The 27,576-nt window shown below is 38.3% G+C and overlaps 1 protein-coding gene across 3 annotated transcripts; it reads right to left on the minus strand.

The window, feature by feature from the left end:
• Positions 1 to 4,995: 4,995 nt before the first annotated feature.
• On the minus strand, positions 4,996 to 13,276 carry LOC143419064 (uncharacterized). Of its 3 annotated transcripts, none has more exons than XM_076885212.1 (6): positions 13,093 to 13,276; positions 11,485 to 11,539; positions 7,319 to 8,297; positions 6,748 to 6,915; positions 6,256 to 6,351; positions 4,996 to 5,688 (listed from the first exon to the last, which is right to left on the minus strand). In XM_076885212.1, exons 1-6 carry the CDS (start codon positions 13,190 to 13,192, stop codon positions 5,371 to 5,373), a joined length of 1,716 nt encoding a protein of 571 aa, XP_076741327.1. In that variant the 5' UTR covers positions 13,193 to 13,276; the 3' UTR covers positions 4,996 to 5,370. The 3 variants fall into 3 exon arrangements, with proteins under 3 accessions (XP_076741327.1, XP_076741328.1, XP_076741329.1); XM_076885213.1 differs by lacking the exon at positions 13,093 to 13,276 and adding an exon at positions 12,729 to 12,957; XM_076885214.1 differs by lacking the exons at positions 11,485 to 11,539; positions 13,093 to 13,276 and adding an exon at positions 8,401 to 9,631.
• Positions 13,277 to 27,576: the final 14,300 nt, after the last annotated feature.

The following is a 27,576-nucleotide window of genomic DNA, read 5'->3' on the forward strand; positions in this document are numbered from 1 at the left end:
AGCTGGCCCCAGGGATAAACTTGACATATTTTGTTTTTCTAAAATTAATGATTTCCCACATAGACAGCTAATAACGGTTTGCCAGACGGTTACTGGGAGGAAGCTGCCAGAGTACACAGTTCTTCAGTTTACATTTTGTTTCTTTATTTTTACTCGGCTTTGAACTCCACCCACTCCCCTGCTGCTGAAGAATCCCGAGAGATGAAGAAGGAGATTGCAAGATGGTCATGACTGTCTCCTTGCTGTTTATGCAGTGTCATGAGTAGTGTTTATCAAATGAATGTGCGTGTATGTGTGTACAGTTTTGCTATGGAGGTTGAGAAAAAAAGTCTTTAAATATGAATCCACCTGGTTTGTAATGTAATGTAAAACTGCTATCTATAAAAAAAAAACTACATATTCTATTGCTCAACAGCACTACTTTCGATACATTATTATATAGTTAGAGCTGCACTTTACTACATTATATTGCTTGAAATTGTCAAAAAATAAAATATAAAAAAACATATAAAATATAAAAAACTTGTCCAGCATCCCCTAAAAAATAATAATAATTGCTACACTATGTTATCAATATTGAAGTTTTCACAGGACTCAAGTGTTCACACGCAGTCCTCTGAAAAACAAATGATATCTTTATTGTTCCCTTAGTGCTTCCTTATGTGAACAATAACCAGTTTATGCAGTGCTAATCAAACGTACTTGTTACAGTGTTACAATTTCTATAACAGCAGATGTTTTGACAGTTTGCTCATCAGATGGGTGGAAACCATAATTTTCCCAGGAGTGGACAACCCAGCCAATTTACTCCAAGGTCAGACAATGTAATTCACAGAGAAACTGCAAAAATCCAAAGAGCTACATGTCAGGCTTCAGTTAGCCTATTAACTGTTTACTTTCATGACCATTTAATTGTTAAAAAACTGGAAAAGTTGCCAGGATAAAGCAAGCAATTCTGCAAGAAACTGTCTGAAAAAGAAAAGGGTAAAGTCCACACCAACCCCAACTAAAATGCTTTGGCAAGACATTAAGAGAGCTGTGCACAAACAAATGCCTGCAAACCTAAATGAGAACTAAAGCAGCAGAATGGGCCAGAATTCCTCAACAGTGAAGTGGGACACATGATGAAGTCATACAGAAAATAATTACTTTAAAATTACTGCTGCTAGAATTGGTTCTCCAAAATACTGAATCATGGGGTATTAGGTTTTTACACAGGACTACATAGAATGTTTTTTTTTTTTCACACGACTGTATGTTTATTTCAGAATTTAGCTTACCTCCATGCCCTACAGGCACTCTGTGGGACTACTAAGACTGGATTTAATTGTATTTTTATATATCGCCAAATAGACATAGGCAAAGATATAGACTTTATTTAATCCCACACTGAGGAAATTCACTCATTACAGCAGCACAAGGGACAAAAAGAAAAGGTGAACTGGAAATATATTAGAGAAATAAAAATAGGAAAAAAAAGTCTACAAAAAAAGACAGAATACTATGCCATGTATAGTTGATTACTATATGCAGTAAGAAACACCAATATTTTTCTTTTTTATATATACATAAAGTGCAGTAGGAGTGAAAATAATATACCATTGCTGTAGCAATCTACTACTGAAAGAGCTGCTCAGGGTCTTCATAGTCTCATGAAGGAGGCAAGTAGTGTTGTCCATAATTGACATTAGCTTGGCTAACATATACACATAAATTAGTGTAGCTCCGTTTGTTTTGCAGACCGTTTCACAATAATAATAAAAAAAAACCTTCACTGACTGCAAAATATTTTAATATATGTATTTCATTTTTTTTAGTTTGCCCAAATTATGTTTGAGCCAGAGGTGGGACCAAGTCATTGTTTTGCAAGTCTCAAGTAAGTCTCAAGTCTTTATCCTCAAGTCTCAAGTCAAGTCTCAAGTAATGTCAGGCAAGTCAGAGTCGAGTCTCAAGTCACTGGTGTAAAAGTCTGAGTCAAGTCACAAGTCTGAAATTTTGAATTTCAAGTCCTTTCGAGTCTTTAAAAAAAAAACGAAAAAAAAAGCATGTTGCAGTTATATGCTAAATGTAAATATTAGACCATGTAATTTTTAAATCTGTGTTTTTCTCAACACATGAAAAAATAGTGAACTTAGAAAATATACACAAATTGTGAAATTGCACCTCTTTAAAATGCAGCTCAATTAAACCGAGCTCCAAGAATAATTTTTACCGACAGTTCTGAGATAAGCTGCATGTTATTCTTGGATGCGGTTGTAGGACTGGCTTTAAAATCGCATGAAAAAAATATCATACATAAAAAAAAGATATTTTTTTAAAAATATCATTTAAAAAAAAAACTGCATCACCAACGTAGCCTGGAAAACATTTGCTAGTTAGATGAAGTCAGCCATCACATCGTAGCATATTTATATGCATATTTATAATTATACGGTTCTTGGAGTGAGTGCATACACTCATGAAGTTTAGTAACTTCAGGTCACTGCAACAAGCCCAGGTACAGTTTACCGACGGATGGGTACAGGACCTTGAAATGCACTGTGTAGAAAGTAAAGACCATCGTACGTATCATAAGTTTACCAGTCTCACAAATTGTCGTCATAAATACACATTCGTTAACCGTTTATTAATAGGACCTTTGAGCTCAATGGTAATTAATTAGCAGTGGAAATAATTTCTGGTAGCATCACAGAAATGTAGCAGTGACAATAATATTGTATGCTGTAATCGTACTGGACAATTAGTGATACAAAACAACTGTTTTATCCTGTGAATAAAAGTATATGTTTTTGTCAATGTACCATAATAACAGAAGCGAAACGCAATATTGTGTCAGGACAATTCACTATTTATGCACAATAAACACAATAAATAAAGGAGCATAGCGCGACAATTTCTGTTCAGCGCCAGACTTGCTTGTAACCTATATCACCAATTATGTTAAGAAAAATGACGTATTAACTACAACAGCAGACTGACCTTTGTGGAAATGCTTGGAGCAGACTAACCTGTGAGCTGGAGGGTTCTGGGACGTTATATTTGATCTTTGAATGGCTGCAATCCAGTCGCCTCTTTGTTACTTCGGAAACATGGCTCGAACAATTTCTCCTCAACGATGTAATCCGATAACAACCGATCTCTTTACCCGTCGGCTTCCCGTGGCTGTCATGCGACCGGCTATTGCAGTTAATAATACAACAGCTTCTTGACATTTTTGTGTTTCTTTTTATCGCTGTGTGAGTGATTTTAATTGAAAGCCTGCGTGCGCTAGTACCGCTTGCCACGAGTTCCCAGAATCCTTTGTGGTTCTACCCGTGAATGACGTCACATTTTCAATCTCTATATAATATGCATGTTAAATTTTATATTTGGGGTAAAATATCAAGTCTTTTCAAGTAAACCGGTTCAAGTCCAATTCAAGTCCCAAGTCATTGGTGTAAAAGTCCAAGTCAAGTCACAAGTCTTACAACATTTTTTCAAGTCAAGTCTAAAGTCATAAAATTAATGACTCGAGTCTGACTCGAGTCCAAGTCATGTGACTCGAGTCCACACCTCTGGTTTGAGCCTCTGAAAATAGGTGAATATATAAAAAATGGCTGTAATTCCTAAACACCTACTTCAAAAACGTACAAAAACCCATTTATTTAAAATAAAATTCTGCTCTGTGATCACATCTTTACTGTTGGTTTAAAGGTTCATAGATTCTGCGTGGCCTGAAAAGATGTTTTGATATCCAAGGTCTCGTTTCCGTAGGAATGTACTACATTTATTTCATGTTCTTCTTAATTTTCAATTTCAGGCAAGTTAAACTTTAAATAAATCTTTGTGATATGTTACAGGTCAAACTGACACGCTCTCTGATATTGACTGGGTATTTAATGATAAACAGTTCTACATTTATTTTGTTCAAATACTTAGCAGACAGAGCACAACGTAAGTAATCTTTATCTCTACATATTAGTTTAATGTTAAATGTAGTGCATTTACTTTGAGTTTTTTTCAAGCACTTCTACACTAGTCTAATCAATTTGTGGTTCAGTGTTTTTGTTTTTTAAACATGTTCAAGTTTGACATTTGATTACACAAGGTCAAAGCTTGTGTAATTGAACTACACACATATATCTATTTTTTCTCATTTCCTGTTTGTATTTTAAGAAGGAACAATCTGTGTCCCAGTGGCTTAGTCACTTAGAAAGTCTAAAGAAAAATAATTCTCTTAATTATACTTTAAAGGAAGAAAGTACATATTGTACAAATTGTCAATATTGTTTACACTTGAAACAAATGTTTACCTTACACATTTTATTGAGAACAGCTATCATTAACTTGGCTTTGTGTTATTTCAGTTAATTAAAGGAAACGTACAGATTTTCTCTATAGACAAATATCTGCATATAAATATGTAGAATGTGCAGGAAAGAAATTAGAATATTTGATTTGGGATTTCTGTTTTCTGTTTGTACTGAAGTCAAGTAGTCTGGGTTATAATCATAACCACACTGTAAAACCTAATAAGTTCACAGAACTCAAAAATTGTTGTGTAACAGATTACACAACAATTTTCTAGTGATGTTTTTAAAAGTTTTAAGTTTAACTAAAATAAAAATTGTAGTTGCAGTTGCCTTAAATTACCTCAATGTTAACTCATAAATGTTGATATTCCTCAACTTATAATTAGGGAGTAATAAACTCAAAATGTTCAATATGTTTCAACTTAATTAAGGTGGGAAATACACTCAAAATATTTTACATATTGCAACTCATATGATGTGGGAAATGAACTCAAACTTTTTCATATTTTCTAACTTATAATATGGGAAATAACACTTAATCTTCAAGATTTTTAAAATACTGTGGGAAATACACTTACAAATAATTCTGAACTATTTGCCCAGTAAATTATAATCAGCTAAAAGTGTTAGAAAACATGAAAGTAACAACACTAACAATTTAACAACTTTTTATTAAACACAATGTGCTTTTAAAAAGGCACAAACAACAGAGCTCACTCATAAAAAAGTGCTTCATAAATAAAACAAGAGAAAAAGACTCCAAGGGTCACAACCTTCTGGATACATGTGAATAAAAGCTCGAGAGTCTGCGTATTGTAGGTCTAGTGCACAGAACTACCCAAAAAGCAGGAGAAATGAGGCATCCATGTACTGGTTTACACAACTGTACATAACTGGGAACAAACATCAGGTAGTGCATTGAGGTATTAGGCAACACAACGTTAAACATGAATAGTCCACAAAATGAGCAGTCATTCACTTTAAATTAGAAGTAGAAAAGCCCAATGATTAGGAAAAAAAACAAACAAAAAAAAGCTTCCTCAATACTCAGCTCAACAAGTAGTCCATTCTGAGTGATTCACTCATTGAACAAATCATTCTTCAGCGTCAGTAGACGCCCTTTCAGTGGTTTGTTGTCCTCAAGGCACATCACAACCTTCTGGATAAATGTGAATGTAAGCTCAAGTTTCTTTGGGTATTGTAGGTCTAGTGCATAGATGTACCCAAAGAGCAGGAGAAATGACTCAGCCAGATTTGTGGGACCATTCACAAGTATTTCATCCTCAATGACAATGCAGATGCTTTCGGGACTGAAGAGGGCCGAATCAGTAGTGTCATCCGTGACAACTGTCAGCAGAGCCACAGGAGTGTCAGTGAGGTCTGGACCATCTGCTGACTGCAAAACAAAAATAATACAAGAATGAGTTCAGCCCCACAAGGACACAAATCATGCTATTGATTAGAGGTGTGAATCTTCATAAGTCACACGTTTCTTTTAGGATTATAATGTCAACGATTTAATTTGATATGGCGATACATCATGATGCATTACAATAATCTTAATTTCGGTTTGACTTCAAAACATATGTTTAAATAAATGTTTTCAATAATAAATATATGCCAAGATTTTTGTTTTTGTTATTTACCAAACATTTCTCTGACCACAACATGGCACCTCCAAAAAAATAGAACACTTGAATTTTAAAAGGGAGATAGTTTTTATCTGCAGATTTTTTTTGTATAATAATCTTTCAACTATTTTCATGTTTTCTGGTTTATGCGTAACAATCTTCTTGCAATCTTATTCAACAATAGTTGATATATGGGAGAAAACAAGTCAGATGAGGACTGTGTTGAACCTCCTTCCTGATATACACCCTGGTTCTCCTTGAGTTCTGAGCGATGTCATATGTTTGACTGAACAGCTAGGCAAAGGGGTTGATGCTGAGGCCAGTACACTTACATCACAAGTCCTGAATAACATGGAGGCATCTTCACGCAGGTACACAGGAAGTGCACGAAGGACGAGGGCCCGTCTTGTATTTACATCATGCTGTTCCTAGATGAACATACAATATCTATTAGAATAGTATTTACACAAATGCAGAGTAAAAACAAAGTGTTGGATAGCCATGTTCTGATTGTCATTGTTATAGATCAGGGGTGTCCAAACTTTTTGTGTAACGGGCTAAACTTGTCAATCTAGAAGGGTAACCCTACCCTACCCTACCCTACCCTAGCCATAGATGGTAAATTCTGTATTTTGGATTTTTTTGGATATTTTGATAGGATAGATTTTGTCAAGATGTCCTTCTCCTAAAATGACAACCTTGTATCCATGGCATAATCACTTAATCTCGGAGCACAGTTGAAGCAATTGACACTATGGCTTCTTACAGCTGTGTACAAACCATCGGTTAATGTAATCCTGAATCATGTGAAATGAAAAATTTACCCGAATGTCATAAATTCTCCTGAGCTTTGCTAGCTCCTCTGCAATCTTGCCAGTCTTGATGGCCTTGTCTCGGAACAAAGTGATGAGTCTAGGGGTGTGTCTGTCCAGCTCCTTGTAGAATTGAGTGCGCAGGTTAACATTGTTGATTCGGTGGAACTCTGCCACCACCTGTACATGAACAGAAATACACAGAAATGAACAAAGATGAATTAGGAACAGAATTGTGAATGTATTTTAAAAAGTTCTCAGGTTAGCAAAACCAGAGAAATTCTAATCAGAACCAAGGCCAAAATAGAAAGTTATTCGTCATTCTTTGTAATGTTATCTAAAGGAAATTTTAATAAATAAACTTCTAGAGACTTTGTTTACTATGAATGGGGAAAAAAAGAAAAAAAAACATCACAGTGATGTGTTGTCATTTTACATCTGCCATTTGCTTTTTGGTAAATTGTTTGAAAATCTAGACTTTTAAAAACTGGGAGAACAGTAAAGAGACAGACAGACATATATATACACACACACACACACACACACACACACACACACACACACACTTTTAATTTTATTTTACCTGTGACTCTATAAGTAGGGCTGGCCATCTGTCCACGACGTCTCTCACTCGTGGAGCTACAACAGCTCCAACAATTTCTTGGCGACGTAGGGCATAGGTTGTGTCCATGAGCTTGCCTATGACCAAGTAGTTTCTCTCAGTCTTTTCGACTTCATGCATGATCTGTTCTCTCATTTTTTCCAGAGAGGCTGGGGTTTGATCCTTCGGTAGGTTAGTGATGTAGTTGACCTCAGCTTTTCGAGCTTTCTTTATGTTTTGATGGGGGTGATCATTGTTGGGGTTGTTTCGGCTCCGCCTCCCTGTGTTGATGGCTACTTCTGCAACCCCAGCTTTGGCCAGATTGTTACGGTAAGATGCAAGCTTGTACCCCATGTGGCGTTTCCATCCCAACGCCCCGTCTTCACCAGCTGTCATTCTGAGACATGGATGAGCTCTAATCAAAGCTTGAGCAGCCATTGCCAATTCCTTGTCATGTGCGTATGCTTTAAAACTGTAGATTGTTTCTGCCATTTTTCTAAGGATTTCACTCTTCTGTGATCTCTTTAACTTCAGCAATTTTCCTGATTCTTCATAAACTCGATTTCCTTCTTCTAGTATATGATCCATTTCATAACCAAAACTAGGAACAACAAATTCATCAGGCCAACTCTTCTGGCGCTGTATCGCAGGTACATGTGGGAGTATGTCTGTGTCAGAAGATGCAGTAGAGAAGGTGTCGCTTTCAGGTCTGACAACTCTTAATGTGCCCTTCTCTGGTAACTCCTGGATGTCCACAAGGAGACAAAGATCACCATCAAAGTCCGGATCCTCATAGTGAAGGCTAAAGTCCCCATCCAGTCTTGGCTTGAACCTCTCTTGAATTATTTCTTTCAGCTCCTCCACTGACTTTGGTCGCTCAAGTAGAGTAAGTTTCAGGGCAGTGTCTCGTTCAACATACACACGCAGCACATGCTTCTGGGCAGCAGCCATCTTTTGGTTCCTAGGGGAAGAAAAAAAAAGAAAAAGGGAAAAAAAAGAACAAACATTAATTTTTATGGAGAGTAAACGTGATACAAACAATGTACACAAGTCCATAGCCTCACTTGAACGATGGGAAGTATGGAAGGACACCTGCTGGAGTGAGGCAGTTTATTCATGGACCCACTGCCCAGCACAGCTCCAAGAGAATGTTGAAGTCAGCTGTTAACCTGCTTCAATAAATCTTCAATGTAATAATATGAAACGTTTTGGTGTCAAGAGCAATCTTCCATCTACGTTGTAAGCACAGAGAGGTGTTTTGTCATTTAGCTCTGATGGGGTGTGAACAGCCAGATTATTTGGGAAAAGTTCGTAAGATCTCAGGTGTTCAATGTAGTGCGATATGTGCCTTTGGCAAAGAAAGACAACACTACTATTAACCAGGAGAACCTGTTCAATTCTACAGAACTTAGGCAGTCCTCCCTCTTGTCCAACAGACAAAAACATTCCTACATTATAATCAGTTCCATCAATGCAGATCTTTGATGTGCTGTAAATAACATTGCTTGCTGTTATTTGTTTAACATATGTCTTTGCAACATCTGGAAGCATTGATACCAGTACAGAGGAGACATTTGATGCTTGCTGGTGAGGTCTGAAGAATCCTGAGGCACTGAGATGAAATGCTACCATGTACTGATGCCTGTCGGCGAGTGTTTTTAACACATTTTTAAAGTTTTGTGTATCGTGTACAACTCTCTTGAAAAAACTGTGTTTTCCCTCAAACCTCATTGTCCACAAGTGTACAAGGGGCCCAAAAAGACGTATAAGGTCAGGATAGTGTTCAATGTAGTGATGCTTAGGACGGAGTTTGAAATCTGGAAAGGCTTCTTTCAGCATCTGTCTATGATCTTGGATCTTCGACTGTAAATACTGGATGGACTCCTCTGTGAATTCTGAAGACAGTGATAACTCTACTACCTCTTTTAAGTCCATTAGCACAGTCCATATCCCATCCTCTTCAGGAACAGCATTTCCAATAATCAAAGGGAGCAGTCTAAGCAATGTGGCATTTTCATGGCCATTACCACCAATGCTTTTCTTTAAAGCAAAGCTCTGTGGTATTTTATGAGGTTTCTCAAGCTTGTCTGTTCCTTGGTAGGGAAATGACAGAATTCTGTCATTCAAATATTCAAGGGTGAAGTATTTGCGACGGATCATCTCTCCAATACACAGGGCGAGCTCTGTAGGCACAATGCCCTCCAAAAGATCATGGAGGGCATCAGGTGGAAAGCCAGTGACAGTATGAAAATGCTCTAGTTGCTGTCTCAGGACACAATCTGCCTGAACACCATTTTGACTCCGACTGACCCCATGCATTACGGCATGCACATCACTATTATGGCTGTCTTTTGTCCTAAGACTGAACTCGCCGCTTGCAACTTCATGAGTCTGAAGTTTAACTTGTGTTGCTGTGCAGAACCTGCAAAAGTGTTCTGCTCTAAAAGACTTTGAAAAGCCTGCCAACTCATGGGCTGCAAGATTGTCACACACCACACACATGACTGTTCCTTGGACTACCTTACCAATAGACTCAATAAATATCCCATCTTGTTCAAGGGTACGGAGGTCTCTCAACAAAGGACCAAGTGCTTTTTCATACCCAAATGTCTGGATGTCAGCCACTTTACATAAAGCAGCAAGCTGAATCACATGCAAGGCTGACCGGTATTTACTGGGAAGATCAGCAAGCATCCAGTATACTGAACAGATTTTGTGTATTTTGCGCGATGTGCCAAGTGGATTGGCTATCTCCAAATCATCAATGTACAAAATTAGTGTTATTTTGAACTCATCTGAAGACAAGAATGTGTTCTCTTTGAAGTACAAACCATCTTGGTGGCTTACATAGACACCGTTTTGTGCCACCTTTGTTTCTTTAATTTTATCAAGAATATCTGTATGACTGAAGATTTTTTGTATCATTTTGAGAATGGGAACATGTACTGCTGTGTGTCCTGGCTGTAGCAGATACTGTACAGGCTTTACCACAGGGTAATTATTTTCGATGAAGGTTTTCCTTCTCTTGGTTGAGGATAACGGCTTCCCCTTAGCTGTGGCACTGACAATAACATTGCAGTCCATAACAGTACTGACAACCTCATTTAGAATTGCTTCACTGACAGTGATATCATGACTCTCTAAGACCTCTCTGATGTCATGTTTGAGTATCGGTTGGGACAAGAAAAATATCTGAGTCAAATGTTCCACTATTTCCTGAGATGCCATTTCTGACACATGAAGAATAGATTGCATCTTTAGAAATAACGATGCCAAGTTATGGTTCAGCTGGGCCTTTAACATGTCTGGGTCACACTGACTGTTTATCTCATCGAGATCAAATGTGTCTGCAGACCCTGGACTGTGAGTTTCAGCAGGTTCCCGAAGACTTTCTGCTGCAACTAGCTCTGGGGCGCTATCGTTGTATGCCAATACAACACATTCACCAAAGCCTGAATCACCACTATGCTTTCTACTTTTGTGTGCATTAAATGCTGAGTAACTATTTGTTCTGTAATTACAGTTTTTGAATGGGCATGGTACCATCTCATGACTTCGTAAATGATTTCTCAAGTGACCAAACAGAATTCCCTCAGAAAAGGGCTGTGTGAAGTTACACAAAGGACATATAAAACAACTACGTGCTCCTTCAGTTGCATCAACTCTATGTGAATCATTATGTGATCTTGACAGATGAGCTTTCATTGCCTCGAATGATGGAAAAGTACAAATGCAACTGTCATAGAGACATGGCAGGGGGGACACTCGTGAATATTGGGTATGCAATACAGTGTAGTGCCAAAATAATTGTCCCCGAGTATTTGAAGTTGCAGAACACAACTTGCATTTCCACTCCATTGGGCCAACTTCACCCCTGCAATTAAAACATTTGCAGTCAAAACCATTTCAGCCCTGTTTGCACTTTTGGCTTTTCAAAATGCACTGTTTACACGCATTGTACTTAAAATGCATGTCAATTTTTAAATTAGGTGGAACATAATTATGCCAACAAGTTCACACAGTAATTTAATTTTGTCTGTTCTGTTGCAAAAAAAAAATCTAAAAATTTTGAATAATTCAGGGCAAAATTCTCTAGTTTCTTTGTATTTATTTTTTATTTAAATTAGGACACAAATTATAAAACTCACCCACTGACAACTGGTGAAATGCTGACTCTCTGTAGCGCTCTTTGCAGTCTGATATCTGTAAACAATATGTGCACAAAGACGACTTGTTAATGTTCAAAAACATTTTTTGCACAGCACACACACACGTAGTCAGCTGATCTCATCTGATGCAGATCTGCTCCTTGATCAAGTGACATTTGTCCGGATTTTTGGCACGAGTCACGTCGAATCAGCACCGCAGCTGGATGGCCCGATTTACATACCCAGCGCAGCTGATACTCACCACAATAATTTACTAAGATTATATGCACTCCTGTTATTAAGTCCAGTTCAGTCTGTTAATGTTAACCGTTTCAAACTAATGTTAATAGGTGTGTTGCTAAGCTTAATAACTTAAATAACAAACTTGAAATTTACCCGTCCTATTTTCCCCTTTATTGTTTTTTCTCTGTGCTGTAAATCTTCTGTCTAAGAAGAAATCTGAAGCTGCTGTTCTGAAAATGAGCTACCAAAACTTTTTCTGAATGAATCAATAAAGATCAATTTATGGAAAGCTGTGATGAAGGCGGTTTTGTCTTTAATTATATTCAACAATATAACATATTCGACCACTTTTAAGTGATTTTGTGATCTTTAATACACTTTAATACACTAAAGTTAAGGTTTTTTACCTAATTTCTAGTAAGTGGCCCAGCCCCTCCTATATTTTTATGTATGTGGCCCTCAGTGAAAAAAGTTTGGACACCCCTGCCTTACAGGTTAGGGAGTATTTGTGATCCGCACAGTCTGCATCAATGATTCTTTCTTAGCCTGGGAGCAGAACGCGGCTCTTTATTTTCATTTCATTTCAATTTATCTAGCAAAGATTGATAGGGTCTGGCTTAAAGGTGTCAAGGAGGCGCCTCAGTCTGGCTGGTTGAGCCTTGTCGAATTAGCGCGAACAATTTAGGTGAACTTCGTTCGTAGCACCGAGTTTGACCAGTGTGTAATGTTAGGCTGAATCAGGCGATGCATTTTTCCGCAAGGCTTGACTTGTAGAGCTCGCTTAGTGGAATACCCCTCTAAACTGTTAAAAGAACTTCGAGATTATCTCACAACCACACATTTGAGACTACGAAAAAATACAAACATGTGTCTAATTACCATCATGATAACACACTCATGTTGTTTATTATTGTTCGCTTCATGCTAGCACACACACATAGCTCAACAGCGTAAACTACTGACTGTGTAACACGGACACTTATTGAAATAAGTATACTCACAATACGCACGTGCATTACCGGCGAATACGACAACCGGTAGAAACGGACAGTAGAAAATTTTAGTAGAAAGTTCAAAGGCATAGAGCTAGAACTGCCACCGTCAACTTCCCGGGCAAGAATACAATGCATTATGGGAAATGTTGTCCCCCACGGAAAACCGCCAAAACGTTACACCGTTCTAATTTGAAATAACATTACGTATTTGTCACATTCGAAAACTTCTAAAATTACAATTACTTGGATTCGAATTCATTTATAACAAACATTCACTGTGCGCAAAGTACGAATGTATTTCCAGTAAAAAAATAAAAAAGAATGTTTATCGAAATTAAATTTAAACAAAACAAAAACACGTTAGACTTACCAAATTTAGGGCAGTTGATGAAAAAAAATAAGGTGGTGGTCGTGGTAGGTTGAAGTTGGGGACTCTTAATCCACACGGGCTGGCCAAATCTTCCCTGCATCAAGGTAAATTCAAGATGGCTGACTCAGCTTTCCTGAGGGAGCGACAAGACTCCACCCACCAGAACGTCACTAATATATGCTTCTTAAACTTTTTGAGCGTTCCGAACAAATTAGCTAAAAAATATTGAGCCCTATTCAATTAAAGTTGCATAAAAGCCAACAGAGCTCAATACTTTATAGTTTGCTCAACTACAAAACGACATTTGAGTGTTATGAGCTTATTAGTTATGAGCTAGAACAACTGTTAGGGATTACAGTGCAGGGTTTGGTTCCCTGCAGATAAACAAGTCATTTGAAGGTCAAAAAACAAATTGTGTAACACAGATTGAAAGCACTGACTGTTTTCTAAAGATAATTTGTTTTTTTATGAACTGAAAAATCTAATGTACATCAATTTCTAAACTATTTCTTGCAGAAATGTTTTGAATTGGATATTCATTACACACATCAGAAGTGCTAGAAAAAAATGTTGATGAATGATTTAATTGTGTATTTATTTGTAAATCATAAGCCTACTCAAATATAGTGCTTCATTTATACATGCTACAACTGTAAACATTTCTGAATTGGTATGTAGACTATCAATCCTTTAAAACTTAGTTTACACATTTAACTTACTTAGCAAGATTGAGGGCTATTATCTCCAACCACCTTGTGGCTGCAGTTCCGTACAGCCACCTCAGCAATGGAGGTGTGGAATGTGGTTCATTCAGACTCAATCAATCTAGCCTCCCTCTTGACGTTTTGTCTGAGGCGGGAGTTGAATTTTAAATTCAAATTCAGTTTATTTATATACCAAGAAATTACAACATTAGTCGCCTCGAGGCGCTTTATATTGTAAGGTAGACCGACCCTACAATAATACATACAGAGAGAAAGCCAACAAGCATATGACCCCCTATGAACAAGCTCTTTGACTGGTAACAGTGGGAAGGAAAACCTCCCTTTTAACAGGAAGAAACCTTCAACAGGACCCGGCTCGGGGAGGGCGGGAACAACTGCCACGACCACTTGGGGTAAGGGGAGGAAGACGGGACAAAAGACATGCTGTGGAAGAGAGCCAGACATTAATAACAAGTATGATTCAATGCAGAGAGGTCTATTAACACATAGTGAGTGAGAAAAGTGACTGAAGAAGAAATACTCAATGCATCATTGAAGATCTCATTGACCGGGGCCTTGCCCAGACAATCCCTCACAATATGTTTCGACAAACCAGGCTTGTCCAGCATCCTCTACCACCATATGACGTGTATGTAGATGTGATAATATGATATGATTACAAAAGTGATCATCACATGTGGCCAAGGTTGACCTGTTACCCTTTTGTTTGAACAAGTTGTTTGTTATAGGCAAACTGTGATTATCACAGAAGTTCAGCAATGAAATAGAGTTCAGATTCAGGTCATGTAGGCAGTTCCTCCCAGTCACAACGTCCCAGGTCCCATGAGAATGTTGTTCCCCATTAAGATAGTGAATTTAAGAAGGTGTATTCGAAAAGCCCTGTAATCTCAACTCTTGTTCACCACATAAGTGCACACAACCGTTAGAACCCATTAAATTAAACATTAATCATTATACATAAATGAAATTAAACAAGTAATAGCACATCACCAAGATATTAAACTATCATGATATTAGACTTTTTTTTTCTCCACACTTCTGTCAGTGTTTGATTTCACATGCGGACTCCAGATGTTATCAAAAATATTGCAGCAAACGTAACATCTGTTACATTATGGTTGAATTTCACTAAGAAAAATGGATAATGATTTTAGTACAAGAAGTCTGTGAAGGTTCTCAGTCATCCAGGTCATCATAGTCTAAGGAGCTTGGAAAGAAAAGTGTCTGGACTTTTTAAGTTGCGTGAAGACGTTTCACCTCTCATCCAAGAAGCTTATTCAGTTCTAAGGGTCAAATGGTGGAGAGTCCAAGATTTAAACCCAGTGGGAGTATCACCCCAAAGAGGGACAAAGGACCCCCTGATGGTCCTCTACCTAATCGCATGAGCCAAGAAAGGGCTGGGAGAGTACCCAGCCACTGGTACAGATATGTAAACAACACCTCAAGAAGAAAGTATAACTGTTTGCATTTCCTGGACTGCGCAGTGCACATTGAAGAGAATGGCAACCTCAACATTGAAGTTTACTGGAAGCCCACTCACACGGACCAGTACCTCCTCTTTGACTCCCAGTGTTGGGACTAACGCGTTATTAAGTAACGCGTTACAGTAACTACGTTATTATTGTGGTAACGAGCACGGTAACTAGTTATTATGCCAAAATCAGGAACGCGTTACTCGTTACTGGGATTTAGATAGGCTCGTTACTCGTTACTTCCTGTGGTGGCTATCGCGGAGCTTCCACAGATTCAGTAACATTAGCAAGTGGTGGAGGCCAGCAGGTGGATGAAGGAAAAGGGACGCAGAAGGAAAAGAGACCCGAGGCGGCCGCCGGTCCAAGTGTGAACTGAACTTCAGGTAAGAAGTTATGACCTGCAGTCTCTCTGGGTCAGATATAAACCAAGTTTAGGTGGAGTTCATTTTCGTTATTCTGACTTTTTCCGTACTGCGTGCTAGCTAGCATGACGGAGTTTCTATACAGCTGGGTGGGTGCTATGTTACTGATGTTGAACTTTATTTTGTTCATAAGTTATTAGAGTTGCCAACCGTCCTGTCTGGTATTCAGAGAAAATATTACGCGTTTCTTATTGAGGTGAAAGGGAACAGTTTGTCCCGTAATTCAGCTACAATGAAAAAGGCACAAAGCTGGAGTTATTCTGTGTCTTTACGCTGCACTGCTGCCTCTTCTTCTTTCATTCTCCCCCCTCCCTCTCCCGTTTCTACTTCAATCATGAAAACTGATCAGTGATCAGCTGATCGGCTCTCTTGTTTGTTTATCGCCCACTCAAACCAGCGGATGTCGCGCTAAACAACAGCAGCACATTTAAGCTTGATCAGCTATTGTTAGAATTTATTTAATATTAATTTCTAGTATCAGCTGATGTTTGCTGGAGCCACAGCTGCAAAAAAGCTGCTGGTCATGATATGGTTTGGTTATCTGGTGAGAGGGAAACATGAAGATGAAACCAGGAGATGTCCTTACTGAATCATCAGAGCTGTGATGGAGAAACAGGTTTACCTTTTAGGTGACATGAATGAGTTGAAGGGAAGTTATGAACGGTTTCTGAGAGACAAATAACACCAGGATCCTTTTTTAGGTAGCTGACAGCTGGTAACTGTGCAGGGGCGGGTCTAGCAAAGTGTTGCCAGGGGGGCATGTAGGGCATTAACAGGGAATGGGGGGCACAAACAAATACTTTTCTTTCTTATTCTCATTTAAAATGTCTAGCTTTTAAAAAAATAATTATCTGAATCTTACAACAAACGATTGATAGATTGACGCATATATACCATCAAAACAGTGTACATCACTCTCACAACAGTGTTTATTTTCATTCAAAGGCTTTATGATTTTTCCTATAATGGTGGGCGTCTCTAGTCAAAATGCCCGGGACGATTTTTTTGTCCCAGTCCAGCCCTGTATGCAGCTCATCTGCAGTCTGGTGTTACCTACATCTTCCTATTCAGAAGGCAGAATTTCCGAGTTCTGAGTACAATCGAAAGCACCACGACTGCAGTTTTTGTGTTGGATGTAAAAGGCGCACATGACGCTGTGACGTAGGCTAGAATCATGGCAGTAGTCAATGACGGTCCAGGCGTGGGATTTCTCTCGTGGAAATATGCACATTATCTTTTCCTTTCTATTGGTAGGTGGCACAGTGCACTTGTGGCAAGTAAGCAAGCTAGAAGACTGGCAAAGTTATGGAAGCAACACATTAACAAGAGAATTCTGAGTAAAACCAAAGTTACTTTCCCTAGTAACTAGTTACTTTGAAAGTAACGAGTAACTTGAAGTAACTGAGTTACTTTTGAGAGAAGTAACTAGTAATGTAACTAAATTACTATTTTAAAGTAACTTACCCAACACTGTTGACTCCCATCACCCCCTGGAACACAAACTTGGGGTAATGAGGACCCTACACCACCAGGCAGAACATGTTCCCTCTAAGCCTGAAGGGAAAAAGAAGGAACACACACATGTAAAGGAAGTACTTAAAACATGCGGTTATCCCAATTGGGCGTTCATAAAGTCAGAAAAGATGTACAGAAAAGAAAATCAGACACCAACTAGGAAGGATAAGAAAAACAGACGCAACAACATTGTCATCCCCTATGTAGCCGGTGTATCAGAGAAACTCAGGAGGGTTTTCTCCAAGCACAACATCCCAGTGTACTTCAGGCCCAGTAACACACTCAGACAGAAACTGGTTCACCGGAAAGACAAAACTCCTAAACACAAACTTAACAATGTGGTGTATGCTGTACAGTGCAGCGAGGAATGCCCAGACCTCTACATCGGAGAGACCAAACAGCCACTTCTCAAGCGCATGGCACAACATAGAAGAGCCACCTCCACGGGACAAGACTCAGCAGTTCATCTGCATCTAAAGGACAAAGGTCACTCTTTCGAGGATGCCAACGTTCACATTTTGGACAGAGAGGACAGATGGTTTGAAAGAGTAGTGAAAGAAGCCATTTACGTCCACTGTGAGCGACCATCTTTGAACAGAGGCGGTGGTTTACGACACCAACTCTCTGCCATCTATAATCCAGTTTTGAGATCCCTTCCCAGATGCCCACTCACACCCTGGGCCATCTGACCTCAGGAAATCACATGAATGGGTGGGGCCAGGTTTCACAATGAGCTCACCCGAAACCCTGGCTGATTGTGACCCACACCCGTTTTCACACCTTGGTTCATATGATTAGGTAGAGGATCATCAGGGGGTCCTTTGTCCCACTTTGGGGGGAAACTCCCACTGGGTTTAAATCTTGGACTCTCCACCATTTGACCCTAGAACTGAAGGAGCTTCTCGGATGAGAGGTGAAACGTCTTCAAGCAACTCAAAGAAGTCCAGACGCGTTTCTTTCCAAGCTCCTTAGACTTTAGTACAAGAAGTAATAGTTCCAAATAGTCCTTTTGAATTCTCCGTATGGAGCTGCTTAAACTTTAGCAAGTTTTGCTTCTTATGTAGGATTTTATTTGTGTTCTTCTGTTTCTAAAATCCCTGTTCCTTATTGTCACACAAACACTTTCTTTTGCCTAAAGCGCTGCATTTATCTGCCTGTCAATCAAAAATGACACAAAAAATAACCCCTAATTAAAATATTTGTCTACCTTTTCTCTCAGGCAGGTTCAAGCGTATGCATCAAGTTCAGTGCTGAGAATACAAAAATAATAAAATAAAATAAAAATCAGCTAAATCTACCTATTTATCCCTACGTAGAAATATGCACAGGTGAAAGAAAGCGCTGCAGGCAATGTGAGAAGGTAAACATATGAGTGTATTCATGGAAAATCAAAGTTGTGGGTAGAGAACAGAAATAGGGGGAAATAAAACTTTAGATTAATGCTAGAAACATGGCAAGTTTTACTCATTTTTTGCTGACTTTGGCCTATCATGATAGTACATCCAACATATAAAAATACCTTGGTGCTGCATGTTAAAACATTGTGTGATAAAGTTTATTTTTTACCACTTTGATCTTCACATATATTTAAGAATCTGCTATACAGTGCTTGACATTGTTTTGTTTAAATTCCTAAATTGAACTAAAACACTGAGTTTCTTTTATTTATCTCTTTTATTTCTTTTGCCATACTTTTGTCCCCATTGGTATAAACACAATATACCACCACATCTCAGGCAGTACTGTACTTGCCCTGATGCTGAATTAGTTACTTTAAGAAGCTTAGTGCATTGCCTTTCAAAAGCATAATGATCTCCTTTATCCCAAAATACCAGACAGCCAAATTAACCAACCACATAAATCATAACTGCTCAAGCTGTCCTTAATGTTGTGAACTGTGCTATCCAGCAAGCGAGGATCTCCACATGCATTGAGAGGGTATTGTCATGACTGCCTTCCTCAAGTGTGAAATTACTATCAAATTGTGGATGAGTTGTAAAATGGCCTGCCTATGTGTGGTGCTTGGCAGTAGTTCCAGTGACTTAACACATTATATTTCCCACAAAACAAAAACATGAAGGGATAAAACACTGCAATACAAAATCTGAGCTATAAAGAAGAGAGGGTGATAAGATGCAATCAGAATGTAAAATATGGAAAGAATATAAAGTATGTTTGTTGAAAATAAGGACAAACATTTAAAATGTACCATTAGTTTTAAATTTTCAGCATTTCCCCTTTTGTGTGGCAGCAATAGTCTGTGCTACCTTTTATACTTTTATGTATATTTGTGAGGACCATTCCTCATGGTTGTTCTTATTAAAGAAAAGCCCATTGCTAGAGAATGTCACTATAGTACTATATGTCAATATAGTACACTATAGTACTATATTGACATATAGTACTATAGTGTACATCTGACATTTTGGTATCACACTGGACAAAGTGCATTCCTCTTTAAATGACAATCACTTCTTTGAACAAATCAAGCTCCATCAACAAAGCTTGGTGGGAAGGAATATAATGGTCCTGTAAAGAACTGTGACTTCCATAACATCTATCAGCACTGAGATAAAGTTATTGATCTGCTACAAACCAGACCCTGTCGCAAATTATTTATCAGTGCTCATTTGTTATAAGTCACTTGTAGACTTGTGACTGAATAAAATCAAATATAAAGCTTTTTACTGTCTATGAACAAAGCTGATTAGCCACATAAACAAAAAAAAAGTAAATTTAGAGTATCTTCTGATAACCTGTGCATCTAAGAAATATAGTTTGATCACCACTAAAACAAGCACCCAGATTTCTGGCCTCAATATCCAAAAGACAACGCTTCCATGATCCAACCTGTAGATAAAAAAATAGCGGCTGCTCAGTACCATAGTGTGCAGCGGTCACCAACTTTTTGCAGTGTCAATTACAATGACCTCTGAAACTTAATTTGGCCTTCAGATTAGCTCAAGCAGTTGCCAGGAGAATGGTACTTGTCTGATTGCATTTTGTCAAATGTAAAGTTTGGTGGAGGGGGACAGAGGTGTGGACTCGAGTCACATGACTTGGACTCGGGTCAGACTCGAGTCATTAATTTTATGACTTTTGACTTGACTTGAAAAAATGTTCTAAGGCTTGTGATTTGACTTGGACTTTTACACCAATGACTTGGGACTTGAATTGGACTTGAACCGGTTTACTTGAAAAGACTTGATATTTTACCCCAAATATAAAATTTAACATGCATATTATATAGAGATTGAAAATGTGACGTCATTCACGGGTAGAACCGCAAAGGATTCTGGGAACTCGTGGCAAGCGGTACTAGCGCACGCAGGCTTTCAATTAAAATCAGTTACACAGCGATAAAAAGAAACACAAAAATGGCAAGAAGCTGTTGTATTATTAACTGCAATAGCCGGTCGCATGACAGCCACGGGAAGCCGACGGGTAAAGAGATCGGTTGTTATCGGATTACGTCGTTGAAGAGAAATTGTTCTAGCCATGTTTCCGAAGTAACAAAGACGCAACGGATGGCCTGGATTGCAGCCATTCAAAGATCAAATATAATGTCCCAGAACCCTCCAGCTCACAGGTTAGTCTGCTCCAAGCATTTACACGAAGGTCAGTGTTTTTTAGTAGTTAATACGTCATTTTCATAACATAATTAGTGATATAGGTTACAAGCAAGTCTGGCGCTGAACAGAAATTGTCGCGCTATGCTCCTTTATTTATTGTGCATAAATAGTAAATTGTCCTGACACAATATTGCGTTTCGCTTCTGTTATTATGGTACATTGACAAAAACATATACTTTTATTCACAGGATAAAACAGGTTTTTTGTATCACTAATTGCCCAGTACGATTACAGCATACAGTATTATTGTCACTGCTACATTTCTGTGATGGGTACCAGAAATTATTTCCACTACTAATTAATTACCGTTGAGCTCAAAGGTCCTATTAATAAACGGTTAAGGAATGTGTATTTATGAAGACGATTTGTGAGACTGGTAAACTTATGATAGGTACGATGGTCTTTCTTTCTACACAGTGCATTTCAAGGTCCTGTACCCATCCGTCGGTAAACTGTACCTGGGCTTGTTGCAGTGACCTGAAGTTACTAAACTTCATGAGTGTATGCACTCACTCCAAGAACCGTATGATTATAAATATGCTAAGATGATATAGCTGACTTCATCTAACTAGCAAATGTTGTACAGGCTACGTTGGAGATACAGTTTTTTTTAATGTGTATGATATTTTTGTCATGCGATTTTAAAGCCGGTCCTACAACCGCATCCAAGAATAACATGCAGCTTATCTCAGAACTGTCGGTGAAAATTATTCTTGGAGCTAGGTTTAATTGAGCTGCATTTTAAAGAGGTGCAATTTCACAATTTGTGTATATTTTCTAAGTTCACTATTTTGTCATGTGTTGAGAAAAACACAGATTTAAAAACTACATGGTCTAATATTTACATTTAGCATATAACTGCAACATTATTTTTTCGTTTTTTTTTTTTTTAAAGACTCGAAAGGACTTGAAATTCAAAGTTTCAGACTTGTGACTTGACTCGGACTTTTACACCAGTGACTTGAGACTCGACTCTGACTTGCCTGACATTACTTGAGACTTGACTTGAGACTTGAGGATAAAGACTTGAGACTTACTTGAGACTTGCAAAACAATGACTTGGTCCCACCTCTGGAGGGGGAAATTGACTATGTGCACGTTAGCATATGCTACTTCCGGTGCGGAAACTCCCGTGGGGAGCTTTGTTTCCAGTGTCCTATTCACGCCTTGTTTACAGTCCAAAACAAGTTAAGCAAATGAATGAATCAAGCGGCGATTTACATTTCTATAGATGTCTTGGGCATTTACCGAATATATCTGTAAATGATGTTCATCGACTTGTTGATATTTCTCCCCTGCGCCTCAGAGCAAAAGAGAAAAGGGATTCAAATGTTATATTTCTCAGCTGTCCCTCGTTTATCGCGGGCGTTATGTTCTAAAAATAACCAGCGATAGGTGAAATCAAGTAGCCAATTTTATTTTTTGACGGTGCAAAACATTTCGTGGACATCGTGGACATACAGTACTGCACTGCAGAGTCACACTGCTAGCGATCGATGCAGCGATTCTGTACTGTACAGGAGAGACGTCACGGAGGAGATTGTCTGCAGCGATCAGGACGCAGGACACAATGTGACGTAAAAAAAAAAGCATGCAAACTTGCACTAAAAAATCTGCGAAACAGCGAGGTGAAAGGTAAACCGCGTTATAGCGAGGGACCACTGTAATTTTTAAGGTATGTCACAACATACCCTTCGTAAATACTAATGTATAGAAACCCTTACCAGCAATCATTCATTTTTTGTGTGGCTTTTTTCACGGTTTGTTAACATGCTGTGTAGGTGTGTACTTGACTAGCTGATATCGACAATAACGGGGAAACATCTGGTTTGACTTCACCTGTAGTTTGAATGCTGAACATTTGCCTGTTTAAATCATAATAACTGTCACTATACAGAGATGTGCTTCTGAATGTGGACGATGTGTCTTCTGATTTTTGTAATGCAGTTCTGCTTGTGTTGAGTGATGTAAGCAACTGATCGATCTAAACTTTTTAAAGGTCAAAATTGATCATTAGATTTTTTTATGACACAACAGCAGTCAGTGTTCCCACCTTCTCCTCTTTGTAACTTAACGTGATCTTTCCGTTTTCGAGTTTTGGACATGATTTTGGAGTATATCTTCGCAGTAGCGATTGACCGCAAAGTAAAGCTACCGGAAATGTACAACCCCACGCTCTCTATTTAGACCCAAACCAAACAGTATTGTTTGACTGATGGCCCTTAACATAAAGACTTGTTTCGGACTTTACGTTTCCCAATTTTGCTTTAAGTTATAAAGTTATTTTGTTATTTACATGTGGCCTAATAATTATCCTTATTGCTGTTTTAGAGAGGAGCGGTGCTTCAAAGGATAGTTGGAAATTTCTGTCAGAATCTGCAGATTATACAGTACAAATAAAATGTTCACGTTTCTCCAACGTTGTCTTCCCAACAGTTTCACTAACATCTACATTGGATGGCCAGTAAGCGTTCACGATGTCTTCTCCGGCGCTGATAATTGGTGTCTGTCTTGTGTCAGTAACGTAAAAGACAGATTTAATGCGACATGACCATTCAAACAGCAGTCGCTTTCTAAAACATCAGATATGTATCGGATTCAGTACCACATACGAAAATGACCTGGATCAGATTGTAAAATAACGGATTTGTGCTGTTCACACCGTCATACCATGTCATACCATAATCGGATATGTAACATGTTTTGTATCGTACGTTTTGAACAAAACAAGAATTAATGAAAAGTTTGTTTTAAAGTTGGTGTAAACAGCATTGGAAGGGCATGATCATACAGGAATTTGCACTGAGCTGACTAAAAAATATATGCTTGAACATACCAGTTTTAATACATACTGGAGCTGTGTGAGTCACAAAGGGAATAGAGATGAGAAAGAAGGAAAGAAAAACTAGAGGAGCTGATCGGAATGAAAGGTTCATTTGCCCGGTTTTTCATTTTAAGATCACATGTAAAATGCATATTTAAAAAATGAATCACAAGTACACTAAAGTAAGAAGCTGTAGCCCCTGAACCTCCACACTGTAGTATGTCACTGTGTTATATGAGTACTGCACATGTGTCTGTATAAATGTGTGTGGCTTCATACCTGAGAGGGCTAAGCCGTTAATGAATGCCTTTGTTTGAGTTAATGAGGACCAAAGTAGTTAAAAGGTTTAACAGACATTTGCTGTAATTGATAATTAGACCATACTGTAGCAGTTATTTAGAGATTATTTAACCCTGTGTTTGTGTGTGTTAGTAAGAGTATTTGAGTCTTCAAAACATATGAATGTTTGTTTTGATTATTCTATCTATAGAAAAGAGTGTGACTGTGATGTGGTTTCATTTTATGCTGTGAGGATTACAATGAAGAGTGTTTTCAGCTCTATCGGTTTCTTTTTTCCTCTGAAAGTTGAGCTGAGATATGACTTCTTCGTTCATGTGTCATACTTTACAGCTTGTGACCAGGCCAATCCATTCATATCAATGCACTGTAGAGATTAACATTCCTATTTATGTAGACACATGCACACGTAAGTTCTCTGTAGGGCTGCCACAAACGATTATTTTGATAGTCGACTAGTCACCGATTATTTTTGCGATTAGTCGACTAATCAGATCATCATCCATTGGACGTACAGCTTATTGCACCAGCAGCATCTGGTCTTATATAACTATCATTAGCTTACAGCTTGAAGTGTTTGTGCTAACTAAAAATAAAGACAAGCTGGTAGTTTATTAATTTTTAATGAAATTTGCAGATTGTTTCGGTGAAGTTTAATAAACTCCTTGCTTTCTAAAATATAACAGGACACCGGAGTATATTCTCCAGCGTCTCACACTTCTGATAATCAGCTGTCTGCTTGACAGTTTTAGCTGTGCAAAAACTATAACTTTAATCTCAGCCAAACCGATTTACTCAGGAACAAATAAAATACTAAAGAAAGCCAAACAATAACATTTTTAAGTTATCTAAGTGACTTATATATATATGTTTAACCTGACTAGCGAAAGACGGTGGTGGGTTTGAAAACGATTTGCCGGGAGTCCGGTGTTCTCACGGCTCTAGTTAGCCTTGCCCCCGCCTAGCTAACGAGCTAGTGGGTAACAGACGTCTCCGAAAACGTCGGAGCGCTTTTGAAAATATGTGGTGTCTTGATAAACTGAGCAGATATTTGAGGTTTACACAGCTACATTCTCGCCTGAAAATATGTTAAACGTTTATTTTGTGACCAAGAAAGAATAATAAGAGTAAAGTTAAAACTAACTAGCTGCCGCCATTGTTGACAACTGCGCTGGGCTGCGCTATGAATTCTGGGACACAGCTTCTTCTTCTTCGGGGTTTAACGGCAGCTGGCATCCTTGTACATGCAGTGCTGCCATCTTCTGTTTCAGTCCGTTATTACACTCTTAAATCCTACTACTCATTCCTGCGTCCTTTGTGATCTTACAAAGCTTCAAACGATGCGTCGACTATTAAATTAGTCGTCGACGATTTTAATAGTCGACATAATCGTGACTAGTCGACTAATCGTGGCAGCCCTAGTTCTCTGTAGTGCAAAATTAAGTAAATAAACCATGTTAGCGGCCACAGAATTTGCAAGTATCATCAGCATTAACTGTATCCTCCTTTGATCTCCTTATTTCACTTTCTTTCGGATCATACCACTCACTTCTCTAAATAAAGTCACACAGTACTGCATGAAGAACCACATCAACAAAACAAATGTAAAGGAGGTTTATACAAAAAAGCCCCATAAATGAATACAAGCTCACACAAACAGTTCATCAGACAGACAAGTACAAATTTGCACAAATACACACACAGTTAAACATGTTTAACTGCAGTAATAAGGCCACAGGGCAGTTCCTTCTGCTCACAGGAGAAGTGTGAGGAAATGGAAGAAGGCAGAGGAGGGAAAATAGGTTTGTGCAAACAATCTGTGCTGCTGTTCCCATACATTTATTTATGTACTATGTGGGGTTCATTTCACTCATATATCATTTGTTTTCCTAAGTGTGCATTTGCATAAAACCTTGAGCAAGGCAAGGGCGTGAATTAAAGCAAAGAGTAGAGGGAATAAGATTGAGAGCATCACAATACACACATTGATCCACCAAACAATTCTTCCTTTCCATCCTGTAGCATCTTCATAGACACATTTATAAACACATTTACACACCAACACATTCACAGTATGCACAGTATATCATCTTGATGTGGATCATACTGAGGTTAACCTATAGATTGAGAAACTGAAAAATAGATGAATATGAAAAAATGATAAATGGTAATAAATTATTCTGTCTTTTCTCTGTAGCACTTTGCCTGTTGTAGCAACTGTCTGTTATATACAGGCTACATTTTTTAATCAAAGTTTTATGGCTTTGACCTTGCTTTTACAATGATTTACTTCTTTGTTTGAGTTAACTAATTTCCCCTTGTGGGACAATAAAGAAATTGAATTGAATTGAATTGAATTGAATTAATTTCAGGTCTTCAATTGCTTGCTCATGAAAAGATAACAAAATTAATTGCATTCTATATAATCTCATGAAACAATAACTGACCTCTTTGCCCTCAATGCCAAGTGAAACGTCTGGAGAAAAGCAGGCACCACTCATCGTCTGGCCAACAACATTCCTACAGTGAAGCATGGCGGTGGCATCATCATGATGTTGGGATGTTTTTTGGCAAAAGGAACTGGGAGACTTTTCAGGATCAGGGAAAGATGAATGCAACAATGTACAGGTCAGTGGGTTTCTGTCAGAACAAGCAAGGCAAGTACTGCTTGCTTTGTCAAATCTAAAAACTGACATAAACTAAAATGTACTAAAGTAAAGTGATCTGTCTCCTTTTATTTCAGACAGCACAATCATGAAACTGCTCACCTTTTCACATCCATCCTGGGCTATCGTTGCTAAAACCTGTACTTGTTTTCTACTTAAAGGAAATCATAGCTTTCACTGTTTTACAGGTGTGTCCATCTCCTGTTAACAATGACTTGAACTGAGCAAATTGAGAGGCCAGCAGTGTTTGTCTGGTGGTTTTGCACACTGTCGATGAAGCACTAGTAAACTGACAGGAGAGCAGTGTGTGAGGCAAGCTGCCGTTGGCTCACCTGCTCTGAGATCCGTTACAATTTGTTCCTTGTGTAAAAAAACAGCTAGCATTAGCAGAAAAAAGGCTCCAGTCATTTATCATCAAAACAGATGAGCTTCTATTTGCTAACTACCTTGAACAACATGTGTGAACTAGAATAATGGTGCATGGAAAACGTTTTAATAACTAACTTATTATCATGATGCATGCTCAATCATTAAGGTAAGAAAATCCAAAAAACTGTTCATCTGAAGTAGGATTTTAATCCGGAGAAATGTTTTTGTCACAAAAAAAAAACATTTTTCCCAACGTTTTTACAACCTACTACAATATGGAAAGCTTAGCGCATGATTTAGCCTCAGAGGACAACCGCTAATATTTCGGGGCCAGTGAATATTCTGGGGCCAAGATGTCCTCTACACGTTCACTGTTTAAAAAATTCAAGCTAAAAGAAACTAATAAAAATATTTTGACAATAGCTGACGGCTGTGTGATTGTTTTCCAGTGCATGAAAAACTTCTGTTTTTCACACTCACTGGAATGATAGGTGCACTGCAATGTACCTATCATGTCTGAGCAGGTGATAAATCAGTACTACTTGGGAAATAAAAGCATATT

This window comes from Maylandia zebra, linkage group LG6 (genome assembly GCF_041146795.1).
Source record: "Maylandia zebra isolate NMK-2024a linkage group LG6, Mzebra_GT3a, whole genome shotgun sequence".
Taxonomy (NCBI): domain Eukaryota; kingdom Metazoa; phylum Chordata; class Actinopteri; order Cichliformes; family Cichlidae; genus Maylandia; species Maylandia zebra.